The following is a 24,363-nucleotide window of genomic DNA, read 5'->3' on the forward strand; positions in this document are numbered from 1 at the left end:
GGGAACAGGATTTCATCTTGCTGAAAACAAGGAAGCTACTAGCAGAATCTTAGGGGTATAATAGCATTGGATCTGGCCCCAAATACTTCACCTCATGGAGATTTTTGTTGAGTGAAAGTTGTTCATTCAAAGTCCCAGCAGATTTCTAAATGAGCTGAAAACTCTAATTTTGAAAAGACTTAAGGGCTATTCAGAAGATGATGTTGTGAAGGAAGGAACAGTAGGCTGCAGACAAACTGTAAGTGATCATTTTAGGCTATTTCATTCAAATAGTAACACTATACTTTATTCAGGACATATGTGGCTAGCATATGTTTACAACAAAAGCAGTGCCATGCATCAAACAGAAGCAGAATTGTTTCAGTCATTGAAATACACATTATCCAGACACACTCCAGCTGGACAGATTCATGAAAGTGAGAGGCTTAGGTAAGAGCTGGTTCCAGTTATTATAGGTGTCATTTTAAAAAAATTTAACAGTTGTGAAGTGTGTAGGCTTCATTCTCCTCCCTTCCCTCCCACCTTCCCATTTTGTTAAATACATCCATCACATCCTCTTTCCCTGGGTGGATTTCTTCATCGCTGATTCCATTATTCTGTGATGGAACAGAACAAAGGTTACCAGATCATTTTTCTAAATCACTCATCTGGTGAAAACTCAAAACTCAAGAGACTTTAAATATGCTTAGATGCTATTAAAAAAACAATCTGGCCCTATCTCTTCAAAAATAGAATAAAAAAAAGGCATGCCACCAGTTAAGCCAACCATCCCCATTCATTTGAATATTTAGCAAAAAATTAACTTTACTCCTGTACTTCACTTATTTTACTGGTACATCATAGAATTAAGGCCCATTGTTGCAGCCTTTCTTGTTCTCCATCTCTCTCTTTTCAGTTTTATGTTTTTCAAAAGATACACAGCCAGGTAATAGTTGGTGTAATATTTTGTCTTCATGCTTTCTTCTGGAGCATTCAGAGAAAAGCTAAACAAGGGAACAATGTGCTCCGATACTCCCTGCAGATTGCAAGTATATTCAAATGGCAAGCTTTGATAAACTCAGCCGGCTCCTCGGGTTTGTTCAGCCTACTGGAAAAGTAAAGGAACACAATCAAAGGCCTGCCGCGCTGCATTCCCTCCGGAGGCCTCTCCGGGGGCCTCTTTCCCACTGAAAAATGCAGACCTTAGTGCAGCATGCCTAAGTAGCTAGGTGTTTTTAAATGCCTTTCTCTACATCTAGTGAGTAAAGATAATCACTCAGAACATCACTGGGCTTTTAGGAGTTATTAGAAAACAACAAAGACAACCTTGGAATGTCATGAACTAACTATTTGCTTCTGAATTCTCATCCAGTTAGTTTTTGCTTTTCAGCAAAATATTGCACAAATTCCTACCTCTTCCAGCCTCTGTCCTTCATCAGGCATGGTGAAACTTGAACTAATAGAATATTCTTATTATATTAATGTAGCCTGTGGGAGCCAGAAACCTCAAGCAGTTAATTCACATGCTTGATAATCAGAAGCTGAAAGACAGCTTTAGCCGTTGTAAGGAAAGTAACTCATTGCCACAGCGAGAAACAAAGGAAAACTCTGTTTAAGCACTGTTTGTCTAAAATGAAAGCATAATACTACTTTGAAAGGGAAGAGGCTGTAATAAGTATGGAAAACTTACTACAGTTACTAGAGATGTTAATCAAATCTCACTCCCTCATTTCAGGGTGGAATCCAGACTCCCAGTGTCACTAAACCTTACAGAGAAATAAAACTAGTTACACTTCAGCATTTCTAGACCTTGAGGTTTTTAATCACATATACTGTCTTGCTTAACAGTTCATTCACTTTATGCAGGCAAGTTACAAGTTTTTGTAGAAGTTTCTGGAAGTGCATCTAGAATGCATTGCCTGTCCACTATTTACAATTTTTTCCAGTGAAAATCAGTAGGTAATAAATCAAAGCATAATTACACAAACACAAAAATACAATCATTAACATTTTACTGGATACAAATGATAAGCATAAGGAAATGTCCATGTACACTCACTGACATGAATTTGTGTTAGTTTGCTATTAATATACGATACTCTGGATTGGTGGTAATATAACTGAAAGACAGATGTGTATTAAAAAAATTAGAGAGCCACTCATGTTTGACATGATCTTATACTGAGCTAAGTATCTATACACAGTGATATGATCATGTATACTCACATGTGATCATATCAACATTATCAGTTTTTCCTGACAAGGTTTTATCATCAAGGTAGTTGAACCTCCTCAACAAAGCTTGCTTTGATCAAGTACCAGATACTATTATCTAAAGTGTTGGATGATACAGAAACAATCTGTGCAAGTGTAGCAATTTTGATTCAGAAAATTTTAAAAAAGTAGTATTTACAAAGGTAACCTTTAAATTCAGTGATTAGATTAAGACTCCAGTCTTCGTATTCCAAACACCTGATCATTTAATTTCTTTTTTGGCGTTTTGCTCTCCTCTCCCCATTCCTTCTCCCCACCGCAAATATTAGCCCATGTTTAAAGTAAACTATCACAATTAAAACTCTTCAAAAAAAACAAACAGTAAGTTATTTACCTTGTGCCAAAAAAAAAGCAGCACTAGAACATTACTCTAAAGATTCCATAAATCCTTCATAATTAAAGGAAAGTTCCAGGAGCAAAAAGAACTATACAACTTTTAGAACTTGGGAGGAGAAATAGGGGAAAGAGGAGACATTTATCCCTTGACTTTTTTTTTTGTTTTATCTGAACTTCATTTACAAAAAGCTCCTGGTACTTTTTCCAATGTTTCCACACCTCCTTTCTCTGGCACATACGGTTTAATATACAAACAATTTAAATAAAATGTCAAATTCAAATTCCCACCATAAATAATTCAACTCTTATGAAAACTGGTGGGTTTTAGGCATTTCAAAACTAGCCCTGCCTGGCTAGCCATTTGGTTAGGTCTCAGAAGTTAAATAAGAGGATCTTACAAAAATTTGGTATTCTATTTTAGCCTTGTAACCATTTCATACAAATGAAATCTAGAAGAAACCCTTTTCATTGACATTTTGTTTCTTTTGCATACATCCTACTACCCATAGGTTATAACCATATAGGCTGTGCGAGAAACAGAACCATTCGAGCTTTTCCAGTGGTTCTATGAGCCTGTTGACTCGAATGAATTTACATGGAAAATAAAATCTCTTCAAGTCCTTATTCTAAATGGTAGATAAACCCTCTAGCCTTTTTTCTTGGTGTAGTGTTATTATGCATCCTTATTATAAGATACTGCATTTCTTCTCAGCTTTAAATCAGGGGTTGTCAATACCGTCTTTTTGCTTCCATCTTGTTTTTCAATTCCAACTCATCTGGTGAAAGAGCTCATCGTTCTACCTCCTTGCTGAAGTCGCTTTCTCACACTGTTCAGCTTTGGAAAGTCAGAATACTGAGTGCTTCTCTAGGTCAGACTGGTACTAATTTGAGTATGGAGTGGAACCAAGCTAGTTTGATGTGGAGTTTGGACTGATTTATTTTCATGCTGGGTCGGAGATCTAGCCATCTCAGATGGTTCAGGAAACTGGGTGGGGAGTGGTAGCCATTTCCATGCCAGAGTCTCTTAACAGCAAAAATACAGAAGAGAAACTGAGAGAATGAAAAGAAGACTTGTGGTTGAGTGAAGAGAATTTCCATGTCCCTGAGGGGTGGTATTGTTCACTGAATTTGTGACAGCTGTCAGAGAAGTGGAACTTGAATTGCTTGAAGGTGTTGGACTTGTTCCATTGCGATCGCAGTAGATCTAGAATGTGGGGGGGTGGAAATAACAAAAAGGAGGTTTTGTGGGTTTGGTTGGGTTTTTTTTTTTTTAAATCAGAAGACAAATTAGTAGCCATGAATGATGTGTAGCATCAGTCACAGTACACAGATATCATACACACAATTGCTCATGTCTCTCATGCAGTTGAGGACAAAGACTCGAATTGCTCACATGGGATTTGTTAAATAAATCTAACATTTTTCTAAATGTTTTTCTGTTGCTACACAACTACCACTTTATCAAAAGCCTGCACTAAAATAAAAGTTAGAAGTGAGAAGTAGGTTTTAAAAAACATCACACCAAAAAAAAAGCAAATGTAAAGCTATGCAAAGACAAATCTTAGGATTAAAAAAAAAGAAACACACTTCCAGACAACTGCATGAATTCATTATCTTTGCAGACAAAAACATGAAAACAACGGTGAAGAATCTATTGATACTTTTTCTGGGGCTGGTTTTGAGATTCCTTTCAAGCAAGGGGTGGTGGTTATGTGAGCAGACTTAATATTTCAGCCTCTCTCATCTCCTGTCTTACTGTGGTAGTAATGAACTGCAGAACTTAACATAATGGAACTATACTGATTAAATCATAACCTATTGGCATGCTAGAGCATACAAATAGGAAATGCAGTGGAAAGACCATAGAATATTAGCAAATTAAGAAAAATGCTGACAGAAAGCAAAATCAAAAAATACAGTATTTCCCTCCATAACTCTGCATTATAGGGATAGAACATGAAAATTTGCATCCTATGTAACTTCAGTATCAAGCTATTTCCTACACATGCAGAGGAAAAGTTTCAAAACTAAGCTAATGTGTCCATTTCTTCCAGTGAAAGAAGCATGTGATACACAAGGATGAAAAACAAGGGCAAAAATCACATAACTGCTTCCCAAAAATGAGCATAGTTTAGCAAGCTTGGCTTCAGCTGTGGCAGCAAACTTGTGTGATACCAGAGCCTTCTGGTGAGCTCTGACAGAGTTAGCTGAAGTAAAAACAAATGTATTTTTTTAAACAAGAGCAGTTAGTTTAATAAATAATACTCTCCATAAAAGGTGTCCTTATTGTCTCATATTTCCAGTGCTGCTGACAAAACTTTCCTTAGCAGAAAAAATAATTATAATACCTCAATGCTGAAGCCAGAAACTCAATGTTAAATTTATTAGAAAACTACATGAGCATCTTAAGTGTTTTCTACTGGGAAAAAAAAAAGCATATAATAGAAAAATACAGGATAGTGTAAAGCTTTTGGTCGTTAAGGTTTTTGGCAACCAGCAACATGCTGGAAGCAATTTAAGACTGCAGGATAAAAATCGCTGTGTGGAAGTTTCTGTTGAAACGAGTCCGACAGTGATCAATAATGAATTGCAGAGTTAACCTACAAGCTGGATACGAGGCAAGTCCTAACCCGCCCTGGAATTTTTTCGGTCTTCATACAAAGTCTCCACCGCTGTTTCACACTAGGTTATATATTTTTAAAGTTTTCTTAGCTTTAAACAGAAAGCCTAGTTTCTGGATAATTTCTTTTTTTGTTGTGGAAGAAGAGGGGCTTAGAGCCAAGTTCCACAACGTCACAGTAAATGGGACCCCAGACAGATCATCTTAACGAGCATGTGACAAACACCGGTAACCCCAAGGGTCTGATCCTGCTCTCATCACTGCAAGACGGGCAAGGGCGAGACTGTGAGCGCAACGGAGCAGGGATAATGCCCTTCCTTACAAAGAAGGGGGGGGGGGAATACTATTTAAAACGATCTCCAGCAAGCCCTTTGCTATTTATTTTTATGATACTGGGTTATTGACCCCTTTCAAAAGGTGGTCTCTAGGAGCAACACATCGGCCGGGTATCGTATCGGGGAGCCCCGCTTGCCTGCTTACAAAAAGGCAGACCCCTCCTGCACGCGTTGCCTCTGCGCCAAGGGTGCGCCTGGGCCGGCGCAGCAGCAAGGGGCTGAGGGCTCTGCTTCGAGCGCCCAGACCTCCCGCTCCGGCCGTCACCCGAGCCCCAGGCCCGCACCCAAACCCCATACGGGGGGCAGCGTTCAGACCAGGGTCCCGCAGCTCCCCCGCAGCGAACCCGGCTTTGGAGAGATCGTTCCCCTTCTTTCCAGCGGGGGAACGAACGCTCCGCCGCCGCTCACACCACGGTTCTACGGCTTTCCCTCGCGGGTGCCGCGGGAAGAAAGCCGGCGAACTCAGGTTGGGTTTTTTTTTTTTCCAGCTTGGCCGGGGTAACCCAAGGCACCGCCACTGCCATCCCGGGGCGCTGGGCTCGCCCCCGCCGCCCGCCCGAGCCCACCCCTGCCCCGTCCCCCGCCGCCCGGGGGGCTCCAAGCCGACCCCAGCCGCAGGCGGCGCGGCCCCTCGCCAGCCGGGGCTGCCCGGGCGGGCTTCTCTCGCTCCGCCGCGCGCGCGGCCGCCCGGCGAGATGGCGGCTGCGCCCCTCACGGACCCCGCCCGCCCGGCGGCTCCTCAGGAGAAACCCGCCCCCCGCGCGGTGGCGGCGAGGCTGCGGGAGGGTCTCGGGCGCGGCCGCTCTCCCATCCCTCGCCCTCGGGCCGGCGGTGGGGAAGCGCCGAGCCGCTCCGGGGCTCACCTGCGTGGGGAGGAGGAGGGCCAGGAGCAGGAGCCCCAGGCCGAGCCGCGCCGCCAGCGCCGTCCCCATGCCCGTCTGCTGCTGTCCCGCCGCGGGCCGCGCTCCTGCCGCTGCTCCTGCCGCTGTGGCTGCGGGCGAGAGGGATGCATCGCTCTGCCGCGCCCGGCCCTTTTATAGCAGCGCGGGCTCCCGTGACGCCCCGCCGCCGCCTTCCCCCTCCTCCTCTTCCTCCCCCCACACCTCTGCTCCCGCCTTCCGTGCCCGCCGCCCCGCAAGTCGCTGCCGCCCCCTCGGCCCCTCTCCCCGCGCCCCGAGAGGCTCCGCTTGCCCTCCGCTCGCCGGGCCGGGCCGGGGGCAGGTCCTGCGGGGCATTGCCGCCAGCAGCAGCGCGCCCGGGTCCTGCCGGCCTCTCCTCGCCAGACCCCAGAGCTTTGTTTCCCCCCGTTGAGGTCTTACAGGCGGGGTGTTTCCTTTGTCTAGCGCCGGCGTCGTGTTCTGGTACTGAGGGACTGCACAGGGCCGCAGACGTTGAGTTGCGGTTACTCCGGGGAAACGCTTATGTTTATAAAAACATCAGGCTTTTTTATTAAAAAAAAATAAAATCAAATCATGGGTGAGAGAAAGAAAGGTAAAGAAGGCTGGATGTATTTCTAAATGGTGGGAACGGTGGGTAAAAGGCTGAGGAGTTAAGATCCCACCTTGTTCAGAGCTGCCTCACCACCAGTGCTCAGACTTCAGACCACAGGTTGCAATTTCAAGCACTCTTTGGATCTAAATATTTTATTATTATCATTATTTCTTAAAGAGTAGGAAACCTGTGTAACAAGTGGAAAGGAAGGTTCTTCCAGCTGTAGCCTGTGCATATGTAAGGTTCTAGCTTCTAGCACAGTGAATACTGTAGTTGTAGTGTATCTTCTCCCTTAATAGACTGAAGACAGACTGTGCCAGGGCCTCTCCAGATCAGTCAGGTATCTCAGTGTACAGACAAATTAACAAAAATGGTCTGTGTCCACTCTATAAGAGACACTGACATGCTGATTTTACTGTGACAGAGCGGTTAAAAGAAGAGGAGGACGTCCTGTTAGCTCAGACTAATCAATAGATTTTAAAATTGTATATGTTTGTGTTTATCTCAGAACAAAGTGTGAGGAGACATCGAAGTTCAGCACTGCATAACTCATTTGCCATCTCCAGGGGCAGGACTGCTTTTCAGGAGTTTTCGAGGGCATTGCTAGAAGTCGGTCCTGAAGCACAAGAGACATGGAGACGTGCTGCAGAACTGGATGCTGGGACTTGTGTTAGGCAAAATACTCTAAACCCAGTCCCACACTAATTGCTTCAGAATGCCTGACAGAGCTGTCGTTATTTTGTTTTTCCAGGAATAAAGGTATTTTGCAAGCTGTACCACCCAAGATATCATATACTAAGATGAAAGACCTTCTGAGAGGTACACTAAGCCTGGAGCACTCATGAAGTAATATTCCCTTGGTTTTTATATATCTCTGATCATAGACAGAGTCTAGTTTGTAAGTATCAGAGTTTATCTGTACAGTAACTAGGGGAATGGTCATCAAATTGAGGGTCTTATGTCTCTGAATATTCACTGGTGGTCTGCTGAAAGCTGGTTACCCGAAGATGAGTTTTCATGATTATAGAGATATAAGAAGAAAAACAAGGAAACTCTGATCAACTTAAAATGGAGAGGTGACAAAGCTGAAAACTTTGCTATTACTACTTTGCATTGCAAACTGTTTGCTTTAGTTGTCACAGTTAAGTGAAATCACAAACGGGAGGGAAGGTCACCTTTTCACTCACTACAGAAAAGTGAAATTCCCTATGAGAATTCATGTCACGTGAATCACAGCGATAAAGTGAGGGCTCACACTATTCTGACACCACCAGATCCCCTGGAGGAGATGCAAAAGGAAGGGAATCCAGTTAGGGCTCTGTGACAGCCAAAGCAAAGAATATTCTAGTACAAAGCTGCCAGAGATGGTCTCCATTATAATTTCAACCACGTTGTTTGGGAGACAAGGAAGTCATACAGCTGTGGCATGATCCTGTAGGGATCATAACTGGTTGTTGCAGGCTAAAGCAGCAGCTGAGGCATGTTAATGTCAAAGCTGGGGCAGATGAGAAGGAGGGAATAACTATCAGATGACCTTTCCCATTCTCTCTACCCAGCACACCTTACCTGAGGTCTCGAAATGCATCTGTGAAAAATGAAGATGACGCAGGGTTCTTGTAAGGTGACATGAACCAACACAGCATTATATGACTGCTAATTATTATTATATAGTGTATTGTACTTTTGGCATTTTAACAAGGTTCGGGGAAAATGGGGATATCTTTCTTTTTGCTAAAAATATTATAAACTCTGCTCCTTTATTTAAAAATAAATAAAAATGCAGAGGTTTTAAAACATTTGGCAGAAATTATAAATTACAGAAATAATAAATCTATGTTAAGTTTATGTTCCGAGGCCAAAAATATGCCTTTCTGAAATATTCCTGAAATACTAATGCAAATAAGGAAATGTACTGGCAGCAAGGGAGAAGTGCTAAAAACATTTTAAGCTCAAAATTTTCTTTGGAACTTTTGTCATTGGAAATTATAATGCCTACACTTGATTAGATTTCTACAACTGACTCTCCCTATTCAGGAAAGCTGCAATATTCCTGATTCCTCCTGAACACATAAGTCACCTGCACTCCTAATTCCAAAACGTTTACTTTTTTTCAGCTGAAGTCTATAATGAAGTCTGCAAAAGATGTATGTGAGCAAGAGACCAGGACCCAATATATGGATTTTTCTACAAGGCAAGAAGTACTGTAATGGAGTTGAGGACTGTACAAAGTGAAGCACTGCTATCTGGTGGCCAAAAGGCAATTCTTATTTCTTTCCATCAGAAAAGACAATATACTCTCTTACTCAAACATCCTTTGATAGTAGTGTGCTCTAAGAGCTTTCATGATGCTGAGATATCATGTTAGATATTATTGTCAAATCCCTATTGTTCTGGTTCCTTTGGTTTTTTCTAGGTCAGATTAGTACTCAGCACCTCTCCCAGTTAAATACATAATATTTTATGAGAAAGCTTAACAAAGAGAAGGAAGAAAACTGCTTTGATCTTTGGGGTTAAATGTAAGTTCATCTGTGTATTCCACCAGTGACTTTTAAGTTGATTGAACTTTGCAATAGACATAACTTTCAATCTAGTGATCAGAAGCAAAACTTGTGCTGCTTTGTATAATGCATTAGCAAACAAGATCAGACTGGCAGAAAAAAAATTAGTTGTCCATAAAAGGAAGTAGAGAAGTAGTCTCCAGGACGTATAAGTTAACATATTTAAATTTGGACAAGCTTTAGCAAAATAAATGTAGCCAGAGCATTGAGTGGAATTCGTGAGAACTAATTTTGACTTAACCATTAATTTACTCTTGCCTTTTAGATGCCAATCTTGATCCATCTAAACTTAAATATTTTAGGAGCATCAATTGCCAGTGAGAATCACTGGATCCTGGGCTCCCAACTAGCTCTTCACTCTTGGCTGTGCATAGACTAGAACTTACTACACTACTGTGGCTCGTCCCAGGGTCTTCACCCATTTCAAGCTCATGCTAGAGTGCACTGCAGCTCTCAGTACTCACCTGGGTCATATTATGAGTTAACACCCATCTGTGAACATGTTATCCATTTATAGATTAGAACCTGATCTTTTTTCAGATGACAACTTTGAAGAGGAAAATCTAGCTTCGCACAGTGTGGTATCGACTAGCCTGTATGTGCTGATCTATGCTGACATCATCTGGTGATAAGTTTCTTCGATGTCCTTTTTTCCCATATGGATTTTGCCTTGAGAAACTCACAGGTCAATATTTTCTAATATATAGGAACACTATCTTTTCATTAGCTAGTCTGGCCCTCCTCTTGCTACTTGTTTAGCAGAAAGGACCTTTCTTGCAGCGGCAGCAGAGCTCCAGCCATACAATCAAAACTTGCCAACTGTTACGAAGCACACACTTCCTTCTCTATCATTGCAGAGCAAGACTGAAATACTGATGGGAGCTGGCTGGTTGAAACTGAATTTAGACAACTGGACAAAGCTTTTCAGCATGTGTCTTGGGTAAGAACTTGGAATACATACTGAGGATTACATTCCCTCTTCCAGCGGAGGGATTATATTAAATTTCTGTGAGTAGAGCTTTTAATGGAAGGCATGATTGGTGGTACTGTAAATCTCCACTTGGTAATAAATGTTGATTGGATTCAACTATACACATCTTCAGACATGGGCCTTACTGCCAAGATCCAGACCCTCATTAGATTCCAGCAGTGCTGCTGTTTCCTTTCTGTGTTGATCTGAGGCAAAAGCATCGGGTTGCTTAATTAGAGGTATATAGTTGTGGAAGTAAACAAAGCCATGATTTCCAGCCCTGGAATCATAAGCCTGGAAGTTGGAGCAGAAGTGAAACTGTGATTCCAGAAATAGTCTCAGGAAGAAGTGTTGAAGAATTACCACCCTAATAACCATGGATCTTTTGACTTCTGGGTAGACTTCAAGGGATGGTGTCAGCTTACACAATTAGGTGTGGCTTCAGATCTGCTTGAAAGCACACCTTTCTCCCTAAGTCAAACAAACTCTTGGGTGACATCAATACAAACAAATTAAATGGTAGCAGAGCCTGTTCTTTGGCCTTGAGGCCAACTGACATGTTTAGCCATGTCCATGCTATTAAACTCTCCCAGCCTCCAGAAAATGGAGGCTGAATCTAAACTGCCTATTGGTAGGTAGTTGTCCCTGGCCTGGGCCAACCCCTGAATCATGCTCAGGGATTGCTTGGGATCATGCTACTTGGTATGGGACAAAACCAAGACAGGGCTTTCCTTCAACTCATGAGGCATAATGTCAGATAACAGGTCTATAGACATGAAGAAGTAAAAATTATCAAAATTTTTTTTATTACATTTTTTCCATCTTCTGATTTGAGGCAGGTTTAAGTGTAATTCTCAGAAAAAAAAACAGTGAAGGGTACTCCCTTCCGTAGGCCGCACGTTTCTTTGCCAAATTATCTTTACAGAATATTTCTCTTACTACAAAGTCTTCTTTGCTGAAAAGTTAAAGTAATAATTTATTACATCACCATAGTAAAGTGCACAGATAATAATGATAGGCAGATTTGTAACAAAGTGTTTACCGGTTGAAAACATATCAAGCACTTCACACTGAGAGGAGGAAGGGTCACATGACAGCAGCCATCTACATTTCAGTGAGTCTCCCTGGAAACCCTTGATAGATAATGAAGGGAAATGAGTGCTTCTATGATGTCATTCATCTCATTTCAACACAGACATCTGAAACAGATTAATCACATCCTGGAGATGCCTACATCTCTTCCTTATCAAAAGAGTGTAGGTGATTAGCTCAGACATTTGCCACTGTATTTTCCCTTATTTTGAGGAACAAGTTCAGTTCCTTCAACCTTTCTTCACAGGATTTCTATGCATCTTTGTCACTTTCCTTTGTACTCTCTCAAATCTGTCTTCATGAGATCATGTTGTCCAAAGTAGCACACTCCACTCAAACTGAGATTTCAGCACTCAACAAGAAATTTGTCTCCTTTTGCAGCAGCAGCTTCATAATGTTTGTGGTCTGATGCAATTTTGAGATTATCTCACTCCATTTCCTGAACAATAGTGCAACATTAGCATTTTTACCATCTCCTTGAATTTTCCTTCTACGGTAAGACTTACTACTAAGTGCAATTAGTGCAACCAAGTTCTCACCATTAGCCTGCGTGCTAGCGCTCTCTGTGATTTCTCCCATTGGATAGGATATTCTGTATTACCTCTCTTACCACTGGATGACAAGTTAGTTATCCTGATATTATACTACTTCTTCATCCTGCTTCTTTCCAAACAAATGAAAAAATGTTCACTGAAAATCTCTGCATTCTTATTAATCATTTTAACCGTCACCATTAGTTTAGGACTGTTGGGATTTCTTCTATCCCAGATACATTTCAAGACCTATGTTTTTAGCCCTGCCTACCAAGCATTTCTTCTGGTAACAGTGGAAGTCTTTATCTTCTCTTGAGAAGTGCTGAAAATCTTATCTCGCAATTTGAATTCAGTATTCTTTTGTTTCCCTGTTTTCCTTGTTATTGTTTGCTTATTTTTTATCTTTACTTACTGCTTTCTCTTTGCCACTAGACGGCAGATTTTTACCCACAGTTATAAGAAAGATAGTCTCTATAAAAAGGGAGCTGTCTTACGGAGTACTCAGTTTCAGAATTCAGTCCTAGTCATGACTGCTGCATGGCATCCCAAAAGGCTTATTCTTTTGTAACCTTGGCTGAGTAATTTCTAGTTTGAGTACAGGACAGACAGATAACAAGGTAATGAGAATGAACCATAGAGAAATCTGATAAACAGGAACAGAGAAAGTTGGAACTGTTTATTTTAGAAGACAAAATAAGAACAAATATGATTAAAAAGTGTATGAATGGACAAGTTCTAGAAGGTAGATCAGCTCTTCTTCCCACTTCATAATAGAAAAAGGGACTGGTCTAGATTTTGAAAAGATGCACTGCTAAAAGGAAACACGTATCATGTATCACTAAGAGCGTTATGACTTCATCTATCATTTAGATGGTGAACTCTTTGTCACAGGGTATCATTAGGCAAGATGCAGAGGAGTGGTCACATAGTGATGAGAACATTCAGAGTTTAAATAGCAAGTGTTGCAAGGGCACACTTTCCCGGGAGACAGATCATCCCAGATCTTCCTACTATGTGATTTACACATCTTTTATACCTCTGGAGCTGGACACTTTTATATCAAAGATGTACTGAAACCTCCAGATACATTTTTCTTTCCTAATGCAGTAATGTTTATAAATGCTAAGGAAGGCAACTTTGTCCCTTAGCCACAGTGGAAGCTGAAGTACTTTGAAGAGCCTTTTTTCTGCTTTTAAAAGCAAACCTGACACAAAACATATTTTTTAAAAAAGAGAGGACTTTAACTGTACACAGATGGAGGAACAATCTAAATTTCCTCATTGGAAATTAATTATGTTAGACTTGCATACATATATCTTGTATTAGTTACTATCAATTAGAGAAGAGAACATTATATTCTAAATAGTAAAGCCATTAATCTGAGGAGAATACAGAGGAAACACAGAAGTAAACAAATAATTCAAACTAATTAACATTTGCTCATGGATCGTGTAGTTTTATGGCTAATAAGTAAGGTTCAAATAACAAATGCTTAATTGATTGCTTTTTCTTTTTATTGCAGTTGCCACCCGCTGTTAGCAGTAGCCAGATAAATCCTAGAGCAGCAACCAAAACCAGCAGGACCTGAGCATGTTCACTACAGAATTAATGAAAGTCTGAAAGCCTGTCTTAGGAAACCGTACATTAACTTTTCCTATAAAAAATTACCGTGTTTTAGACAATTGGCAATCAGGAAAGTGAGGGGAAAACAAACAAACAAATCTCATTGCAAGCCTCTCACCAAATTTGGGACTTGAAGAAACAGCAGTGAAACTGCAGAGCCTTTTATCTCCAAGTAGCTGGATTGAATACCAGGCTGACTGAAGGAAGTTACTCACTGGTTTCCTCCCGTTCGCTTAACCGCTGATGTAACACCGATTTTCGCTGGCAAGGCAGCTATGTATTTCTGGTTTAAGTGGGTTGCCATGCTCTGACTTATTAGGGTGGCCTCTATCAGCTTCTTCAGCGCTGATCAGAGCAGTCTGCACTGCCCATCTCCATTTTCTTTCTCATTATGGCTCAGTGTGGCCTTCTACTGTAAAAGAGAATAGGCAGACAAAAGCCAAATTAGTCAAGTAATGAAAAGGATGGGGAAAAAAAATTACTTTAGCAAGTGCCTATATCTCCATCACTTAAAGAAATATAAAACAATACCTGAAACTCATTCACCTTACTCATCTAATTATCCATCTATAATGTCTCAGATGAATTTTCAAGGAATAAGTAGGCTGCAAGCAAGCAAAGGTGCTTTGTGAGACCTTGCTCACTTCTGGAAAGGGATTCTCTGTGCAGGACACCAATGTGGCTGCAGGAAGAAGTGGACAGAAGTTCATAATGTGGTTGCAAGAGATAAAATGGCAACACAAAGAGTTGCAAGCAGAGAGAGACAGAGCCAAATTTCAGTGTATATGGGGGCTGGAGACATTAAAGGTATCCTAAAGAGAATAAACCCAACACTTCATAGTAAAAATGGCACAGTTGATGATATGGGTAAATGTGTGAGAAAGGAAAGCCAGTTTAGAGCAGTGTGCCAACTGAAAAGGCAGCACTGGCAGGGCTAGAAAAGGAGCTTCTGCTGTATGAAAGATTAGTTTTCAGAGACAGGCTTTAGAGAAAGAGATGGTAGGATTATTTGGTCACAGGCTGGCTGCAAGTAACAAGCTAGAGGAGTTGCCTCCAGACTGTGGACTAAGAAAAGAGAACATCTAAGCAGTTACAATAGGTGTGCCACTGGTAGAGGTGAATTAGCAGTCAGGGAGCTTTAGCTTATTATTCAAATGAATATGCACAGACTTAAAGGTGATGCTCACACGGGGACACTGTGTTTTCCCAGGCTGCATAAATATGCACAGAACACCATCCAGTCACCTTCTCAGTACACCTTGAAATAAGCAGTGTAATTTAAAAGGCATGTGGTTCCAACAAGGTAATGCTGAAGCTAAATCTGCAGTGACAAGTAATCTGGTGGGATGTGCATTGCAGAATGTTAGTCAGAGCTACTCACAGGGCTAGAATGGCAACATGGTGCTCTTGACTTTGAGATGCAGCGAGTGTCAGCAGATCTACTCCGGTCACTTGGCCAACCTGGCAGGAAAATAAAGGTAACAAAAAACCCTAGGCAGTGGGGAAGGAATTCCCGATTACAGATTCCAACATACAGCTCAAAAGCTATTAAGAATTTTCTCTCTCAGCTATCAGAACTAAAAGACTAATCTCCTTGGGAGTGAATGCCATAGGGAGTATATTGAAATACACTAAATGAAAACCATAAAAAAGAGAGGAATTGCCCTTCCTAGACAGGAGATGACTCCACTGGAAAAAAAAAATCAAGCAATTCTATGAGAATAGCCATGGGAAGAAGAATACATCTTGGTCAGACTAATTTCTCACCGAAACTGAAGACCAAAGCTGAAAATTTTGCCTGTATGTTGCTGAGGTGTCATATGATTTAAAAAAAAAAAAAAAGAAAAAAACTTCAAATCACCCGAAAGCAGCTTAAAGAACACCCTCCCCAGATACATGTATGAGCAGTCTGTGTTTGGGCAAAGCCTCTCTGAGCGCAGCCCGAGCTTGTGGCAGCTTTGAGAGGGAGCTCTTCACTGCCATCTAATGGTAAACTGCAAGAAGAGAAAAATTAGACTGGTCTTCACCCCATCCGAACTTTTTGGTTATAATTAGAGTTTGATATAATTAAAGCAGTAGTAATGAATATTAACTTAATTTTTGCCTATTTGGTCATTAAAAAAATGCACTTAATGACCCAGGTGAGGAGTTGCCAAGACCTCACACCACTGGAGTACAAATCTTAAAGATGAGGGCTTCCATGCCCCTTCTTACTCTGTGGCAGGGAGGGAATCGGATGACAGAGACCCGTGTGTCACTGAAGTTCCTCTGCAGCCCAGGACTGAATGAATCCTGACAAAAACCTTAGCAAGGATCTGCTTTCGTGACCAAGACATAAGGGTAACATGATGTACCTTCTAACTAGTACAACTAGAACAGTTGCCAATGTAGCTGGACTAGGAAATGAAGCAAGCGGGACAGAGGTGATGGCTCTGTTTGGGGTTGCGCAATGATGAGATAAATCGGCTGCATGCTGCCTGTTCATGACACCAAGTCACATTTCCTCTAGGACTGGAGATTTTGAGTGCCACACTATTAACCTTCTGCAACTGTAAGGCCTGCGGGCAAGATACTGAATGGTGAATTGATGACGTTCTGGTTTTGTAAGATGCCACTATATCATCATATCTGAAGACTATAAAAGACAGAGTGACTTTAGCCACACTTTTTAACTTGCCTTTTAATAGGAAGATGCGATACAGATGTATAATGCCAGACTAACCTAGAAAGGCACTAATACTTATATCTTTGTTTACTAAGTTATCTTCACTCTCAGCAAAGTTAGAGCATGGATTTAATCCTACGAGAGACAAATCAAATTCTAAGAGCTCCGAAAAGAGTGGGATGTATGGAAGGCTAAGTTTGTGGGGTTTTTCCCCTATAGGGAAGGTAGCGTTTCTGCTCAGGGAATCCCTGCTGTTCAGGCATTCATTTCTGTTCTGATTCACTGTGTGCCTCTATGAATGCAAGAAAGTTACTCTTAACACCTTTTTTTTTTTTTTCCTCATTAAGGATGTATGTATATTTTAAGACATATGGGGAAAAAGTGCTAAAAATTCCCAGCTATATTCCCAACTGAAATTGGTCAGAATCTCACAGAACTGAGCACTAGAAAATTCAAAATACATAAAGATGTTTGCAGGTTCCTTCCCAGTGAGGTTTCTAAGGAGGGGAAATAGCTTTGCCAAGGAATTGCTCCATTACAAAATTATCCCTGATATAAAACCCTCTCATTCAAACGTTTTATGACAAAGTTTATACAGGTGTAAAATTAAGCAATCACTTATAATGCCCGTGCTAATTGCACAGCTCCTCTGCAGCAGTAGCCCTACAGTTACAGCACTTGCTCTATTTGCTGATAATTTTCCAAGGGAGGATTGGTCTGTCAGGTGAAGTGATGGGCATTTTAAAGCAGAACATTAAAGCTGAGGCACTCTCCCATCTGCCAAAATTATCCAGAACCTCATAAAGCCTTTTACATCAGGGTAAGATGCTGCTAATCCGATGGGGTTGCATTTTGTACAGATACAGAGAGTTCCCCAAATGCTGAGCAGCCAGAGCATTCAGAAGCACCAGGAGAGGTGCGGCTGGTGTGTGGCAGAGAGAAAGCTGGGAGAAGGCATAAGGAGGGCTGGACCTCGCCTAGTTGCTGAGCTCCAGAGAGAAGGGATTATGGATTACCACTAGTAATGAAGATGCGACGTGGAAGAGGGAGACATAATGTGAAGTAACAAAGGTAAGGACAAGGGAAACCCAGGCCACAACGGGGTTTGCATTAGATTGTCGTGGTGGCCAAGCCTTTCAAGTTAATCTGCGGTCAGAACATTTTTGCATCTGCTCGGTCATTTCCCCAGTGAGAGATTTCCAGTTTCCTGGTTTGGGTGCGAAGGCAGAGCCTGAGGGGCTGAAAACACGGGTCGGCCCTTGGCACCGAGGTCACAGAGGCCAAATACTTCAAGCCTTGCAAAGGGAAAGTCAGAGGTGTGTAAAATCAAAACTATTAACGTAATTACTCCCAAGTGCTTTGACAGTGAGGTCTGGAGAGCAGCACCCGCGCTGGGGGGGGAGGGGGGGGAAGGCCCTGCCGGCCGGGGCCCGCCGGCAGCGGGGGGAAGGTGCTGCCGAGGCACCCCCGCAGGCAAACCTGGGGTCTGCCGCCCCCCCAAACCGGGGTACATCGAAAAAGCGCACACCGCGAAAAATAGCGACGGGGAAAAGTATAACGGGAAATAGCTAGGACAAAGCTCGGCGGGGCGGGGGCAGGGGCCGGCGCCGAGGCGCAGGGGGCTCCTCCCGGCGACCTCCCGCCCCAGGGCTGAGGAGGGGGCGGCAGGGAACCCGCCTCGCCCCGCCGCCCCCACCTTTCTCCCAGCTCCCAGCCGGTGCGCACGGGGGGAGGAGGAAAGACACCTCCGCTGCCTGCCCGCCCTCCCCGGGGCGCGGAACGCCCCCCGCGCCCGCAGCCGGTCCGCCGGGCCCCGGTCCCGGTAGAGGGCGCCGAGCCCGGGCTGAGGCGGCTCCGCCTCCGGCCTGCGAGCGGCGGCACGGGGACGGCAGCGGCAGGCCCGGGCCCGAGGCGCCTGGAGGACCCAGGTAACGGCGCCGGGGCCCGCCGCGCCCCGAGCCTCGCCGGGCCTCCCCGCCGCGTCCGAGGGCGCGCTCAGCGGCGGGGCCGCCGCGGCTCCAAGGTCGCGGGGACGGGGAAGCTGCGGGGCCGGCGTGCGCCCCCCTCCTCCCCGGCGGCGGGGGTGGGCGGCGGCCGGGCCTGCGCGCAGCTGCCGGAGGAGCCGCGGCTCCCCGGGGCCTCCCACCCGCGGCGGGCCCGGCACCGAGGGCCCGAACAGCGGGTCAGGGATCGTCCCCGGGGCGGGGGGGAATGTCTGGCGGGGTGTTGCCTGCGTGCCGGGGAGCAGGCTTCTGCCTTCCGCGGCGTTGGGCCGTGTGTCCCCCCGAGCGGGCGGGTGACTCTGTCCTCACGGTGTCATGCGGGGCAGGGGCCGCCCGGTGCGTTGGGGGCGTTGCCGTTGCGGCCTCCTGGCAAGGGCTGTCCTAGCCGCCGGTTGTACCCACTGGCCAACGCGGGGCAAAGTATGATCGGGCACTAAAAATAAGTAGTGATAATTGTCTGTGCGTTCAAATCCCTGGTCTAGGCATTTGTCCCCAAACTGAGGAGAGGCGTAAGTCTTCTGTGAGGATTGCAGCATCCTAAATTTTACACTATATGTCATATATTTTAAGTTGACATAGTTAATACAAAAAAGCCAGGGAGGTGTGGTTATTTTTATTTGGCCAGTAATTGCCCTCATTGGTCAGGGCTTTTTCCCAACCACAAAAACCGCCTCGCTCCGATTTGGGCTGAGTTCACGGGGTGGGGAACAAACTCCAGTCTCCTGAAGAAACACGTGTTTCCACACGTAGAAGGCCATAATAAAAGCCAGTGCTCCACCTAGCCAGGAAGGACGGTAAATCAGTTTCAAAGAGAGTTGAAAGATGTCTGGGGTTTTTGGGGGTGTTTCCACCTACTTGTCCCAGGTTAGAGGTTGCTCCAGAAGGGAGCGGTGCTGGGGAGCTTGGACATGAGACTGTTGTTGCTGGTGTCCGTCCCGTGGCAGCACACAGAGCAGTGTCACTTCTGAACTGTACCATGATGCTAATTCCCCTTTGGAGAAACAAGAGGGAATGCTGTGCAGCATTCTGCCATGTAGGAGTGTTGTGGTCCGAACAGAAACCAAAGTTAAGCAGCTTTCAACTCTTCTAGGTTTACTTGAGCAAGTTGCTTTTATTGAGAATGAATCATGATAAATGTAGGGCTCCCTGTGCTTTTTATGACATAGTTAACTTCATTTCTGTTTCTTTAGTAAATTGTATTTCAGATGTAGGGAGGAAAATGCCACAAACGTGTTTGGACAGTTAATATTAAACACCAGAAAAGGAATTATGAATGGAGTATTCCACTGGGGGTTTTAGTGTTTGTTTTTCATCTGGTGTTTTAGCTCTTTGTCATGGTGGACAGAGTATGAGAAAGGCAGATCATAAAGCCAGTATAGCCTTGCACTTTTAGATGATGCGTTGCTCTATGGGGAATGAGATAATAATCTTTTTGTAGTAACTATTGTGCTGTATGTGGAGAAATCCTTCCAATAGTCAAAGCAGTTGCTCATATGATTGTTTTATTTTAGGGTATGCAATGACTGGCTTCAGACTCCCCATCACTACTTTTAGAAAACTGAATGTGTGGTTTGGACTGTGGGAGAAATTCCCCTCTAATAAACTGTATCCCTCTTGGAGAAGTGTATTCTGTAGCTGTCAAGCAAGCGCAGTGAACTACAGAAGATGTTTCACCTTTTCCCCAGTAAAACTGTGTGCCCTAAGACTTTCTCCACAGTGTATCTCAGTACTTTTTCTGCGTAACAAAAGTAACAAAAGCTCTAAAAGGAGCAGACAAACCATACAAGAAGAAGAGGAAGAAGAGGATGAAGAGGAAAGCGATTTGGAAGATGAATTTGAAAATGACCCCAATGTAGTAAAAGATTACAAAGATCTTGAAAAAGTAGTGCCGTCTCTTCGATACGATGTGATCATGAAAGCTGGTCTGGATGTTGCAAGAAAGTAAGTATGGAAGAAACAACCTGCTGATGAGGAAGGTGCCATGCATCTAAAATCTGAGTTTTGATACCCTTTTATTGCTGGAATAACTCAGTATTTGGGGTTTTTTTTGGTGTAGCTGTTTTGACTGTCTGAAAATATGTTTTGGATGTGTGGGTGTTCTTGTTTGTTTCACCTTACCTCCCTTGAAATCGTCTGTTTTCTGCTTTTTGCTGTCTGCAATATTTGTAAGATTGCTGGGGAGGCATCATATATCATAACATATCATAATATCAGTTACTATTTATTTAAGATGAGGAAAACACAAAATAATGTACTAAGTAATATAAAAAGATATAATTTGAGATTGAGGGAGTAAAATAATACGCTACTTAATGGCTGTAGAAATAGGTGATGGTAAGTATAAACCTAACGTACTAGGTCAACCAGGTGAATGTGCAGTCTATAAATATATCGCAATGTTTGATCTAATGCAACCTACAGAAGCCTTATATTGCAGTGTTCTTAGAACAGAGTATTAGTATAACTTGATCACTTAAAAATTACTAAACTGGCTGGTGCAGGAGAGGAGACATTATTTGTTCAATATTCAGGAGACAGGTCTTTAGAAAGAGCTTTTTATTGCACAGAGCAACCATACTCTATTATTTCATTTAATATCTGTGAAAGACTTTTTCTTTACTTCCAGTTCAAGTCTGTCCTGACCTTAAATAAAGGTATCTTTTATGTGCAAATTAGAGTTGTGGAAATGTGCCTTGCACATGAATGGTGTTCTTGTTTATCTGCAAAGAAACAATTGCATTTGGTCTGCTGCACACTGTAAATGCAATAAAACCTTGTTTTTCTTCAGTAAAGTAGAAGATGCATTCTACAATAATGAACTCAGGCTGAATGGAGAAAAACTATGGAAGAAAAGTAGAACTGTAAGACTTTTTAAAATTTAAATCTTTTCATACAATACAAGAAAATAACTAAGGCATGACCTCTTTTCCCTCTAAATCACTCTGCAAAGGTGAATGAATAGCATTGCTAACACCACTTCCAGCTTTGTGTGTGTGTGACTGTGATTCCCTGGGTAAGACATTATTCCCTAAGGCAGACAGGAGACTTGTGTTACTAGAGAGTAAAATCTAAGGCTGAAAGTCAGGAGAAGGCAGATGGCAGCAAGGAGAGAACTTTCTAAGTTGCTGAAGGAAGTGATGATGGATGTGAGGCTGATGGAGTAGGCATGATTAAATTGGAGATATTGGTGGAGCAGGCACATGATTAAAGAAAAAGTTTGATGATAGAAAGGGATTGAAACTGGGGTAGCTCAGGAAAAGTTATTGTATCTGGAATAGAGCACACAGGAACACAATTAGGAGAAGAGCCAGGAAGGTTGCAGGCCACACTCTTTCACAACAGAGCTCACCAGGATGGTGACAAACATACTTTTACCCACCTTTTATGTGAGGGAGATCCTAGGTGGTGGTTACTGTCATCAAAGGGCACTAAGAAGAGAAGTTTTAATTCCTGATCCCCTAAAGCTAAGGCTAGTTTTCGAGAGGTGCTTTTGTGACTTTTGAAAGGTGCTCAAGCAGTTGACCAGCGCTCTGTTCTTCAAAACACCTTAAACTGTTTTAAAGGCAGGAGGGAGAACTTTGCATTTTGCTGTTTCTGTCTGTGTTGATACAAAAAGATTGGCAGGAAACACCCTTTGGAAAAAAAAATACTACATTATACCTTATTCAGAGAGTTCGGTGTCGGTTGTGGAACAGGAAGGGTAAAGCTCTTGGCAGAGAAGGTCATGAGACATTTAATTACTTATTGCCAGGACTTTCCTGGAAGTTCATAGCTGGAGGATCTATAGTGTGTCTGGTATTGCCTGCCTTCCTCCTCTCCTGTGAGATAAGAATATTAAATGGAAAGAAAGGAACAAAATTAAAATTTGACATAGCCTGTGGGGGTTTGTTTTCCCCAGGGAAAGTTTATAATCACTCATCTTCTCTTTCTGTTTCCAGGTGAAAGTTGGTGACACTCTGGATCTCATAGTAGGTGAAGATAAAGAAACAGGAACTGCTGTAGTTATGCGGGTAGTCTTAAAAAAAGTATCTAACAAAACTGAAAGTGAGAAATACAAAGTAATTTTGAGGCGTTGGAAAAACTTAAAAGTGCCCAAACAGGATGTACTTAAGTAACAGGGAGTTGCATGTGGCAGCATAAGATTTTTGCAGAAAACCATATTTTTTGTTAAATATGAATTTTGGTTAAACAAAATTACAGTACCCTTTTTTAAGGGCTTGTGTCAGAATGTTATCTCCCTCGGCTGTGTACATTAATACTCATGCAATACACCTGTTGCTTTTTGCTGTTAGTTTTGTTTCATGGTATTGTGGGATAAAAGATCCAAACCTTACATTTCCAGGCAGTTTCCTTACAGATGTTATAAGTAATGAACCAATAAAGACTAATTTGATCACTGTTTAATTGCTGTCTAATTTTGTTAATCAGAAAGGTTACATTAAAGCTGATGTTACAACAAGCAGAACTGCTTTCTTAGTTTTATCTCTAAATTTGTGAAATAGTTAGGGATAATAGGGATAAAACCCCCAATCATGTGAAATGGCTTCCTTTTTTGTTATTGGTTTGATCTTGGTTAAATACCAACTCTGTGTTTACATACACTGCTGCTACACCAAGAATGCAGAAGGGTGCTGACTGCAGCTGCGTATTTCTAAGCAGGAAACTTCACGGTGACAGAGGACGAAACATGGCAGTGATACTCTGCTCTCGTGGAGAAGGCAGATCGGCAGGGAGATGGGTGCAGTACTCCTGATTTTTACTGTTTAAGCAACTGCAGAGGAAAATCTGTTTGTCACATATTCATTTCAGTGTGGCATTTACGAGAATATTTAATACTTGGGTGTTGTAAAGATCTGAGCAAAGGTCAGACCATACTGTGAGGAAAAACTCGTGCCCGTATTCCTACAGGAAAATACTGGCACTTAGGATGGGCATCTCGGGAGTAACCACTTGCGCTTGTAATGTTGCACATCTGCTTCTTCCAACACAAGCAACTTGTTGGATGAACTGGGTGCAGGTAGAATTTTTATTCTGTTTATATATGCTTAGACAGGCACGTGTGGGTGTGTGTCTACAGGAAAGCTACAGGCCAGCAGGTAGCTGCTGTTCATCCAGTCCACAGTCTGCTCCCTACCTAGTCTGGAGCGCCCCGAGGGAAGAAAATAGCCCAGAACAGGCAGCCGGAGCATATTTCAGGACACTCTTTGGTGTTCCTGAAATCTAAATGGGCAGGCAATAAGCAAACCTAGTGCTCTGGTCAAGCACCGGACTATCAGGTACACATAAGCTCTGGTAAAGTAATGACTGGATTTTCAGTTCATAAAACATCTCTGAGGTGAGAGGAAGCAATGGTGCTCACCTGGGTAGGAGGGCATGGGAACTGCTGGGCTCAACTGCCAACAGCTCCTCGATGACTGTGTTTAAGCAGGCTGTACCTGCTGCCGTCCATAGCCTCAGAAGTGGTGGCTGGTGAGTGCAGGGTTTAAAATAATTTCTTGCTTTCTTCAGGCATAGCTAAAATCTGTGCCATTTTGGGCTTTTTCTATGATTGTTTAAAGATGCAGATACCTGTCTAGTTAAGAGGCATAGTGATCTTTTAAAACAATGGTTCTTAAGCAGACATGATCCTGGAAAGCTTTCCTAGGGGATTTTGGTGATCCTTGCCCTGCAGAAGTGGAGGGATTCTGCACAACAAGCACCCAGAGGAACCCCCAAGGCTGTGCTTTCGTTGCAGGTGTTGCTGTCTCCACTCTATTTGTTGGAGCTTGCACCAAGTGCTGTGGAAATAAATAGATGAGATGCGTCCTTTGTTCCCCAGTTCCACTTACCATTGCGATTCTAAGTGGCTCCCATAATCTCCAGGGATGCTGAGGGAAACAAGTAG

At 43.0% G+C, this 24,363-nt stretch overlaps 2 protein-coding genes across 2 annotated transcripts; one reads left to right on the plus strand and one right to left on the minus strand.

The window, feature by feature from the left end:
* Nucleotides 1–259: 259 nt before the first annotated feature.
* Nucleotides 260–6,580, minus strand: CD24 (CD24 molecule). The gene is made up of 2 exons (XM_074862210.1): nucleotides 6,408–6,580; nucleotides 260–3,793 (listed from the first exon to the last, which is right to left on the minus strand). Exons 1-2 carry the CDS (start codon nucleotides 6,474–6,476, stop codon nucleotides 3,614–3,616), a joined length of 249 nt encoding a protein of 82 aa, XP_074718311.1. The 5' UTR covers nucleotides 6,477–6,580; the 3' UTR covers nucleotides 260–3,613.
* Nucleotides 6,581–18,268: 11,688 nt separating this feature from the next.
* On the plus strand, nucleotides 18,269–22,883 carry MTRES1 (mitochondrial transcription rescue factor 1). Its single transcript, XM_074862211.1, has 4 exons — nucleotides 18,269–18,404; nucleotides 19,991–20,420; nucleotides 21,268–21,340; nucleotides 22,418–22,883. The coding sequence occupies exons 2-4, from the start codon at nucleotides 19,999–20,001 to the stop codon at nucleotides 22,592–22,594; spliced, it is 672 nt and encodes a 223-aa protein (XP_074718312.1). The 5' UTR covers nucleotides 18,269–18,404; nucleotides 19,991–19,998; the 3' UTR covers nucleotides 22,595–22,883.
* The last annotated feature ends 1,480 nt before the right edge of the window (nucleotides 22,884–24,363 follow it).

This window comes from Strix uralensis, chromosome 3, assembly GCF_047716275.1.
Source record: "Strix uralensis isolate ZFMK-TIS-50842 chromosome 3, bStrUra1, whole genome shotgun sequence".
NCBI classification, from domain to species: Eukaryota; Metazoa; Chordata; class Aves; order Strigiformes; family Strigidae; genus Strix; species Strix uralensis.